We start from the raw sequence: 10,261 nt of genomic DNA on the forward strand, positions 1-10,261 counted from the left end.
TTTATTTGCAAACTTTACAAATATGTTATAGTGTTTGAACAATTCGGCATCGTACTTTCAAAAAATATCAAAAAGATATTAATTTCTATCCAAAGAACATTACAACCTTAATGATAAAAAAATAAAAATAAATAAAACTCAAGAAGAAAGGCACTTCAATACACAAAGAGAAAAAAAGAAGGTTAAAAAAAAGGAAAACAATACAAAATACAGAAAATACAATACAAAGAAAAGGTGAAATTGAATGTAGGTTATATAATCACATTTCCTTGACCAAATCTTGCAGTACATCAGCTATATAAATACTTTTCTTATTATTAATAATTTGGATAGACTCAAAAAAAATCCGAAATTCAATTCTGAAGTGAGTAAAAGCTGGCCGAGATTTAGAAAATATCGCTTTATGTATAGGAAATTTCCCTTGTAGAATTAATAGGTTGACAATCTTATATGTATTGTTTTGCAGGAGTTCAGTACAAAAACTACGATATTTACAGATCATACCAACAGTAAATTAAGATTAACCTCCACCAGCTATAACATTAAAATGCAACTCAGACATTAAGTGCAAACGGACTAACAAACAAAATAAATATTGTAGGCCTAACACACAGGAGCCATCTTTCTGCATAACCAATCCTTTTGACACCTCAAGAACATTAACCTGTAAATACTCCTGTGTTAAGTAAGGTTCATGCAAGCATTTTACTTGTAATAGTCATTTTTACATTGTGGTATTAGTTTCGCCTATATATAAAAGCTCAGAATTTTCTATTTAGAAAATGTGTTTCTGGGTTTAAAATTCTTATTTAAAAAAAATAAAAAAAAATAAAAAAAACGATACCATAATTTTATTTATACATATTGCGTTGTGTTATTGTAGCATATGTTATCAAATAATCACGTTATTCCGAGTTCCGTAGGTTCATAGATACCTTTATTCTGAAACGGTTCTACCGGAAGTTGTTCCTGGGAGCGGAACACGAGTAGGCGAGCCGCATGCGCGTAGGGCAGCCCTTCCATTGAGAACTTTCAGCATGGCTGCCATTGGAGTTCACTTCGGATATACTTGCGCTTGTGCTGCGATATTTAAGGTTAGTTACGCTCCGTTTTATTCACCGGCCTTTTCTTGTGTAGTATAGTATACTATAATATAGTGGCGGAACTAATCTCAACTCCAAAATCCCACTGACATAACGCTAGTTGTTGAGATGCTAATAAATATGAGATGAATGAAGTCCTTTCATATATGATAGTTCTAACTTCTAACAGTTTTTTACAGTCTATGGTTCTAACGATATAGGCTATAGGTATCCATAGCTTACCTTTAGTGTTTTTCTAACAGTTTTGGGGACCTGTTGTGCTTTAGACTAGCATGGACAACATAACGTTGTTTGGAACCCCAGATGCTGAAGCACCTCAGCTGAAAGGCTTACCCTACCCCAAAGGGTGAGCCTCAGCCCAGCCACCATGCACTTCAAGGCAGCCTGGAACCGGAATCTCATTCTTCTGGTGGGGTCAGCCCTATGTTCCACTGCGCCATCACCACCCCAGTAGTAGTCCATTGCTACTGGATGATAGGTTGGGTGTAATTGGCTACCAAATTGGGAGAAGGGGGGGATAAAATCTGATACAAATTTATGAAAAAGGAAATGTGGGAACATAGGGCCTAATTTTGGAAAAGAATCTTAGAAATGTGGGAACATAGGGCTGTGGGAACATAGGCGCACTTCCCTTCTAGTCGTCCCAAAGCCCCTGTCCATAACTTATAGGGCTCGACTGGTAATTAGATAGCTTTGTCCTTAGGCATATTAGCGGGGGCCCTCTTGGAAGACCCAGGACTAGGTGGAGATATCGTAGGTGCATCTCACATCCCTTATTTGATAGCTCCTCGGTCCTTGGCTGAACCAGAAGTTGTTCTGTCCCTCCTTCGTGAAGGCCGTCTCAACGGACGTTTCATCCCTCTAAAAACACATGTACTACTGAAGTTGGAGAAACAGCTAGCTGATGTGGTATTAGCTAAAGTGGTTAGCACACACCAAATGTTTCGGCCGATGACGTAGAAAGCCGTGCAGATGTTGACCAGCTCACCCGGAGACTGAAGGCAGGACACATTCAGAAACCGTATCTCACTCAGAACAGCATGGAGGGTTTCTTTTTTCAAGTTTTTTTTTTTTTTTTTTTCATTTTCATAATATGGGCACTTTAAGGGAAGTGAAATGCACCTTGAATCTCCACCATGGCCTGGGAACGCCCCGGGATCCCCCAGTCAAAGCTGGTTAATGTAGCCTGTGAAAGGTAAGTTTAGGGTCCCCTCCTGGAGCTGCTGCCCCTGTCACTCAACAGATGGATTAACTAATCAGCAACTTATTGATTCATTGTTTTCAACTATAATAAGTGTATTGGTATATTGCCAAGCTCTACTTGCAGGAACAGAAAATGGTTCGGATACATTTTTGGCAACTGAAATGATTTGTGTGTGTGTGTGTGTGTGTGTGTGTGTGTGTGTGTGTTAGGATGGGCGGGCTGACGTGGTGGCTAATGATGCAGGAGACCGAGTGACTCCAGCTGTTGTGGGCTACAGAGACACTGAGCAGGTACAACATATACTTCACATCTCTTTTGTGCTCTTTTTAGACCTTGTCTGATTTTTATATTGTTGTGTATTGTGTGGAACGTTGTCGAATTCAACCACTTAACACATCGACGTTTGTCTTCCGTTAAACCAAATGATTCCATTATTGATCGTTGTGTGATTCGGCTGTAAAGCCCGTCTGCTCATTGCTTGATTTGATCTCTGTCTTACATACAGATTGTAGGTATCGCAGCAAAGCAAGGACGGGTCCGCAACGCTGCCAACACGGTTGTTAAAGTGAAACAAGTGCTGGGGAGAAGGTGACATACTTTCTTGTATACTGTCTTGTTTGCAAATCTTGAAGCCACTGGTGACACAGTCATCATAATAGCTCGACTCACTTGTTAAATATTCCAATCTAAATAATATGTCAGCAGGCAGAACAATGGTGTTGAATATTATTATCCCACTGAAGCTGGAGCTCTTCATCTGTCTGGAAAAGCCTTTATGTAACACGTTTTATTAGTTCAACAAATGCTCTGTGGTTACCAACAATGAAGCCATGGTGTCCCATTAAATGTCATTTCTGAGACCATTTGTGCTTTCACGGAATAATTAGTAGCCTGACTTTTGACTTTAATGCTTGAGGAGGCAGATATTCGTGATCTAAAGGACCTGGCCTATATTACTCAAGGAGTTGCCCAGAGTGACTAATAGATTTTCTCTTCCTCTGTCTCTGAATGCACAGCTTTGACGATCCAGAGACACAAGCTCACAAAACAGACACCAAGTGTCAGGTGAGTTTGTTCCACTGATCCGCTCTGTGTCTTGTCTTGTTAGCACGACATGTCTGCGTTGATCAGAATCGGAATCCGTTTTTATTGGCCAAGTATACTTACATACACAAGGAATTTGACTTCGCTAGGTGTGAACTCTCTATCCGTTCAACAAATAGACGCCTAGTAGACGACATTCAGTAGACAAATAGTAATACAGACACATACTGTACAATAGAGACAACAATATACATATAGGCACATATCAACATATTATACAAAAATACAAATGAGACATAATATCAAGACAAGTACACATGGAGTGGGGTGTAAAGTGCAAAAAGTAATAGTGCAAAGTAGTGTGCAAGATGCATATTGGAATGAGGAGTATGCAATGTGTAGAGAAGTGGGCCAAATGAGTGGCCAAACGACTGACTGTACTGTGTTCAGGTGGTCAACAGACAAGGGAAGCCTTATTATGAGATTACAGCAGGAGAACACCCACGATATATCGCTCCAGAGGATGTTGCAAAACTCATCTTCCACAAAATGAAAGGTAGTTTGTGACACACACACACACACAGAGATGCATGCTTCGTAGAACAGTAGGTTAATGGATCATTCCCATTTTCACAGAAACGGCTCAGTCGGCTCTTGGCTCTGATGTCACTGAGGCGGTCATCACTGTCCCTTTTGAGTTTGCACAGGCTCAGAAGCGTGCTTTGAGGTAGGCCACATTACTACCCCACTACAACTGTAATGTCTTGTTGTCAGATCTCGACACCTCTTTAAAAAAAAAAGACCATTTGCTTTGTGCAGGGAGGCAGCTGAAGCTGCAGGGTTCCATGTCCTGAGGCTGATCCATGAGCCTGCCGCTGCTCTGTTGGCCTATAACATCGGACAGGACTGTCCTTCTGGAAAGAGGTACGCTGCTGCTGAGAAGGAAGAGCGCTGTGTTCCCAGCATGTTGCATGTTATTAGAGTTGACCTGTTTTTTTGCTTAATTGACTCAAGACATAAAAGTGTATCCTTTTTTTTTTTTTCTTCCTCATTTTGACCTGTACTGTGTTGACAGCCATGTCCTGGTGTATAAGCTGGGAGGGACGTCCCTGAGTGTGACCGCGCTGCAGGTCAACGGAGGAATGTTCCGGGTTCTCAACACCCACACTGACCACAGCATCGGCGGAGAGAGATTCACCCAGGCGTTGGCCCAGCACCTCGCCGCCGAGTTCAAACGGTAGCTACTGAGTTGTCTGCCGTTCGCTCAAAAAGGACAGATGGACATCGCAGAACAGTGAACTTTGTACTGCGACTTGTCCTCTGCAAAAGCATAAGTACACTCAGTTTTTGGCGCGGATCGAGCGTGTCACGCATGCATTGCGCAAGCTCTGACCTGTTACCATGGGAGCCGAAATCAAAACGGACACGCCACGCAGCCGGTGTGCAGGAGGCCTAATGTTTGTGTTGAAACTGCACCTATACAATGTGTAACATAGCTTGTTTGTGTTTGGCTCTGCCAGCCTTCCTCATGTCTCATTTGTTTGTGTTTGCTGCGCAGCACCTTCAAGCATGACGTGAGCACCAACGCTCGGGCGATGATGAAGCTGATGAACGGGGCCGACATGGCCAAACACTCTCTGTCCTCGCTGGAGTCAGCCAACTGCTTCGTTGACTCGCTGCACGAGGGAATGGACTTTGACTGCAATATCTCGAGGTACGCGTTTCCTAGATTTAACACCACTATAATATTCCAGCTTTACGTAGGCATTAGTGCACGTACAGAACCAATAGATAATCTAGATACATACGAGCTGTAAAGATGCAACACAATACCTAATGGTGTGTGCGCGCACCAAATGTGAAGCGAGCGTTTTGCGTGGCACGATTACATATAACGTCAACGCGACTAGGCGCCATATTTCGCATATTCGGTCAGACGCTGTGTCGCGAAAGCCTATCAGGGTTGAGATTCTCCTGCATATAATAGCCCACAGGTCATTTTATGTAATTTCAACATTCGTGTACTCACGTTGAATTATATAGCTAGAGTACCCGAGTTGTAGCCTGACAAGCCAGAACCACATCCAGATGTTGGGTCTGGGAACTCACCATTGGCTGGGCTCAATCCAAGGGGGCGGGATAAACGGCTGTCTTTCAAATTCCCTCTGCATGCAATAGGATAGCTCTACAACCAAGCAGAGCAACGCTAGTTGATAGATTAAACGTATCCGGTCGGCAAAACTCCGAACACATCTTCCTTTTTTAAGAATGACTTCAGTGCCGTTCTTTGTTCTTTTCTCAAAGAAAAGCTGAACTCCAAGTCTTCCAGAGTCGCGGCCAAAGCCGACTCCAAAGGCCGCTGTTCTCCAGCAGCAGCAGCCATCTTCTTTGTTTTCAAGTAGCAGGGAATTCACGCCGAACCGTCGCAACTCTGCCGTCATTATGTGACTGTAAATCGGGAAGAGAGGACCGTGAGTTTGCAGTGTGTTTTAGCGATTGTTGCCGTAATTCTACGCCAATAAAGCGTGTTCAGTCGGGTGGAGAGGACGGCAAGGTAGTGTTATTTTTTTTAGCAGCTCCTACTGTAATTCTAAACCAGAAAAAGTGTGCCTGTCAGTTGGATACAGAGCTCTGCGTGAGCACGGGCTTCTATGACTGTCAATATAGCCAGCCTCTAACGTTAGCTACTCCGCTGGGCTGTAGAGTAATGTCTGGCTATGTGAGACAAGCTTCTGGCAACATTGTTGGATGCTGTGGTCTCAGCCTGGCAACCTCCGTGAACTTTGAGTCTGGGGAGGAGGGGGCGGGGGAGACGACTCTCTCCAGTATTTTGACTTTGTACTGCAGTAACTATTTTAAACACTAGCTGTCAGTGTTACATATTGCACCTTGAAATTATTTCTATTTCAAATTGTTTATTCTTCAAAGGACAAAACACAGACAAGGTTGAAAGCACAAACAATCTGCTTAAAACAAACGGTTGCAAATACCAAAACACGTGCACTACTGTAAACAGAGGCACCATGGGCTACTGCAACTGAATCAATGTGCCAGAAACACACAATGATTTGTTTAAAACTGCATAAACATGGATTGAAATGTTTTGCCTTAAGGAGCAGATTTCGTGTCAGCATTTACTGTCAGTATATTGATATGCAGAAATATGTTTTGTATGCTAATGACATTTGTGGATAAGTAGTTGTTACCGACATGACAACCTCAGTGTGGTGTTTTCTCAGAGCTCGATTTGAGCTGCTCTGCTCCGCACTCTTCAACAAGAGCATCCAGCCAATCAGACCCCTGCTGGAGAAGGCGGGACTCTCCACCAGCGACATTAATCAGGTAGTGTGTGTGTGTGTGTGTGTGTGTGTGTGTGTGATGGTTTTTACAGTCATGGTGACCAGACGTCCCCGTTTTTGGTGGCCTGCGTTAATAAAACATAACATTGCTATTTTTTTTAATATATACTTTTATTGCAATTCCTTCACTTGATAGCAGTCCATTACCGTACAAAGCAGAACCATTATCATATCCTTGCAAAAAAAAAAAATTTTTTTGGGATATGTATGTATTCCACCCAGTGCTGATGATGATGATAATAATAATAATAATAATAATAATAATAAAGAGACAAAAACAACCCTCATAGCGAATTAAATAAATAAAAAGTAAGGAAATATATCTATGTATAAGCATATACACATACATCTGCACCCCTATACACATCTAATTATATCTATCTATCTATACATATATACATATACAATATATGCATACACTCCCAAACTTTTAGAAATATAGGAGTTGATTTGTGTATATAAGAAATAAAAAACATTTCTGTTTGGAGTAAAAAACAACCTTGAGTAACAGAGTTCAGAGTTTTTTTTAATATTGTCTATGTGATCACACCACAGACAAACATGCGAGAACACTTCACTGTCCCGTTTAATTGTAGGAATTCTGCTTTGTGCTGCTCTGCAGGGTTTGGTAAAATTGTAGGCCTACTTTAGAGCAGCTTTAACACACATCTTTCTCTTTCCATTTTCTTTAGTACTGTTTAGAAGTGGACTTTTCCTAGAACTACGTTCCTGTAACTACTTCGGAAAGCGGCTTTTGTTGCTAAAAACAAACAAACGAGCGTATTACCATTCCCCTGAGAGTCTAACCAACTCTGAGGCTTGATTACGTCCGTGTGAGGCGGGTCAACGCGTATACTTTACTTCCCATCAAATACAGTCAGAAAACGCACAGGTGACTGACCCAAATGCTCTCTGGCTCATTGTACACAGGAACTGCTTTGTTTATAAGTTTAAAGGTCCAGTGTGTAACGTGTTTAGTTGTTCATTATCAAAATCTGTGTTGCCCGTTCACTAGGGCTGAACGGTTTTTGAAAATAATCTAATTGCGATTTTTTTTTTTCAAAAATATTGTGATTTTTTACAGTGCACACAGAGGAGCTGCCTCCAGCCCCCCCCCCCCCTCCCCCTCGTGAAGTTGCGTGCCGTGTGCATGACAGCGTCAACATTGCACTCCCACTCAGAGACAAAGAGGCTATCGTTACGTTAGCAGTAGCATGCTGCTGCTGGTCTTGGATTAACTGTACTAATTAAACCGTTGAAACAACGCAGCCACGCTGCTGTGAAAGCTCCCCGAACGTCATTTATCAGTCTGGCTGTTACCCCTCCCCGCGGCAGTCTCCTCCACTCCATATCTTTATAACAGAGCTAGCTAACTGGAGTTAACCGCTAATCAGAGCTAATGGTTGCTAACCGAGCCTTCAGTTCTGCGTGCCTGTATCCATTAACTGCATGTATGGACTCAAGCCTGAATAAAACCCTTCATTTTATTAAAATGGCTGTAAAAGTTGTAAACTACAACTCAGAGTCTCCCCCCATTCTGTGAAATGACACCGCTGCAATTCTAGTTGTAACTGTTAGGATGAGAGTGACCTCTTATTGTGACAGTGGATTTCTGTGAATGTGAGTTCAAAGGAAGTGAAGGCCTTGGAACCGTCTCTAATAAATGCAATGTCGTTCACGTGACGGGTGTATTTTAGGTGGTCCTCTGCGGCGGCTCGGCCAGGATCCCTCGCCTCCAGCAGATGATCCGCGAGATGTTTCTCGACGTGGAGCTCCTCAACTCGGCGCCTCCTGATGAGGTCATTGCCGTGGGAGCAGCGCTGGAAGCAGGCCTGCTGGTTGGCAAAGATGGCCTCGCCCCCGAGGAAGAGTCCGTCACAGTGGATGTATCTGCCACTGACATACTAGTGAAGGTACACTGGTCAATTAAAGCCACACCATATGATAGGGAATATGAATCTGTTTTGCGTGTACTTGAGTGATTAGTGAATCTTACTCGATCTAACAGATGTAACACATCCATTCTAATCTTCTCCCCTCTGGCTTGGTGGGGGGGTGTGAACGTTGCAGGAGGTGAATGAATCCGGAGCGGAGGTGTTCACCGTTCTCCTTCCGTCGGGCACGCCCCTCCCTGCCCGCAGACATCACGTCCTGAGTGGAGGGGGGGAACTCTCCTCGTTCTGTCTGGAGATTTACCAGAGATCCCTCGCGGAGCAGCCAGAAAAGCTAGCTAAGGTATAGAAAGTCACAGACACGGATCAAATGTCCGACCACGTACACATTGTAATTTCCACGGAGTGCCGAGTACCACCTTCAAGTTGTCTGGTTGCCTCCCGGGTTTATGTCAACTGTGCAAGGCTTTACAAAAAAATATGGTAACACTTTACTTGAAGGTATCTACATAAGAGCGACATGACACTGTCATGAACACATGAGCCCTAACCCTAACCCTAACTTGTCATGAAAAAAACCAAATGACACTTACTAAAAGAAGCGTTACGTCAGAAACACTTATGACTTGTTTATAATGTTTATGACACGTTCATGACAGTGTCATGTCACTCTTATGTACATACCTTCTAGTAAAGTGTAACCAAAAATAAGTAGTCAGCCAGTTGAAAAAAGTAGCCAGCGAGGGCCAGGGGCCCCTGGAGAAACATTTTGGCCGTGAAAGCCCCCACTTGGTGGCCTTTGGCACATTGTAATGCCAATATTCCATCATATAGACTGAGTTTGCCTACGGGATTGTTGTGTGTGTGTTTTTTTTTTTGTTCTTTTTTTCAAATGTAAAAATGAGCATTCATCCATTATTATTAATAACTCAATGAACCATGTGTCTGCTTGTGTGTATAATGTATAGATTGTCTTAAGAAACCTGCAGCCCAGAGAGGAGAACCACGACATCGATACTGTGGTGACCATGAAAAGGTATATATCCCCGTCCAGGATCAGAGTGTTGGGTCACTTGATGTGGTTGTTTTTATATCATTGTTTGTGTATGTTGCAGGGACGGCTCCGTTCACGTGTCCTGTGATTGTTTTTATATCATTGTTTGTGTATGTTGCAGGGACGGCTCCGTTCACGTGTCCTGTGTAGAGCAGAACAGCGGAAGGCCAGAGGTCGTCACTATAGCAGCTGCCGCATCGTGAAGCCACTGGTCTGCCGTCTAAACCACGCGCCAGCACACACCGTCAGTGCAATGTTCCGTTTTGTTTCACTTCACAATAAAACATAATCAAACCCAAACTATATGCTCAGTTTTATTACCTTCTGGATTTCTATGCAATCGTGGAATAATGCAGAATGTGCGGGGGAGGTTAGGAGTGATCAGGCTTTTGCAGTTGCTGCCTCGAGACGCTGGAACAACTTAACCTCTGATATTCGGACGATTACAGATGTACAGTTGTGTTCAAAATAATAGCGGTGTGATTTTAAAAAAGTGAATAATGCTCCTCAGAATAACTTTTAATTCCATAATATCAATACATTGGGAACACTGCACATTCAATTCCAAATCAAAACATGACCAACACTGATCAAGTTTGTGTTAT

General features: G+C 42.8%; 1 protein-coding gene across 1 annotated transcript; it reads left to right on the plus strand.

The window, feature by feature from the left end:
* The first annotated feature begins 983 nt into the window (after positions 1–983).
* On the plus strand, positions 984–9,956 carry hspa14 (heat shock protein 14). The gene is made up of 14 exons (XM_078243168.1): positions 984–1,094; positions 2,517–2,597; positions 2,813–2,895; positions 3,324–3,372; positions 3,802–3,907; positions 3,988–4,078; positions 4,171–4,275; positions 4,427–4,588; positions 4,910–5,065; positions 6,591–6,693; positions 8,408–8,623; positions 8,781–8,945; positions 9,571–9,638; positions 9,778–9,956. Exons 1-14 carry the CDS (start codon positions 1,038–1,040, stop codon positions 9,857–9,859), a joined length of 1,524 nt encoding a protein of 507 aa, XP_078099294.1. The 5' UTR covers positions 984–1,037; the 3' UTR covers positions 9,860–9,956.
* The last annotated feature ends 305 nt before the right edge of the window (positions 9,957–10,261 follow it).

The sequence above is a fragment of the Sander vitreus genome, chromosome 23 (genome assembly GCF_031162955.1).
Source record: "Sander vitreus isolate 19-12246 chromosome 23, sanVit1, whole genome shotgun sequence".
NCBI lineage: Eukaryota > Metazoa > Chordata > Actinopteri > Perciformes > Percidae > Sander > Sander vitreus.

Bases quoted from the DNA above. Each gene is read 5' to 3' on its own strand.
- hspa14 (XM_078243168.1), top strand. From the start codon at position 1,038: ATGGCTGCCATTGGAGTTCACTTCGGATATACTTGCGCTTGTGCTGCG. The intron at 4,276-4,426 runs GTACGCTGCTGC...CTGTGTTGACAG, and splicing joins GACTGTCCTTCTGGAAAGAG to CCATGTCCTGGTGTATAAGC. The intron at 5,066-6,590 runs GTACGCGTTTCC...GTGTTTTCTCAG, and splicing joins TTTGACTGCAATATCTCGAG to AGCTCGATTTGAGCTGCTCT.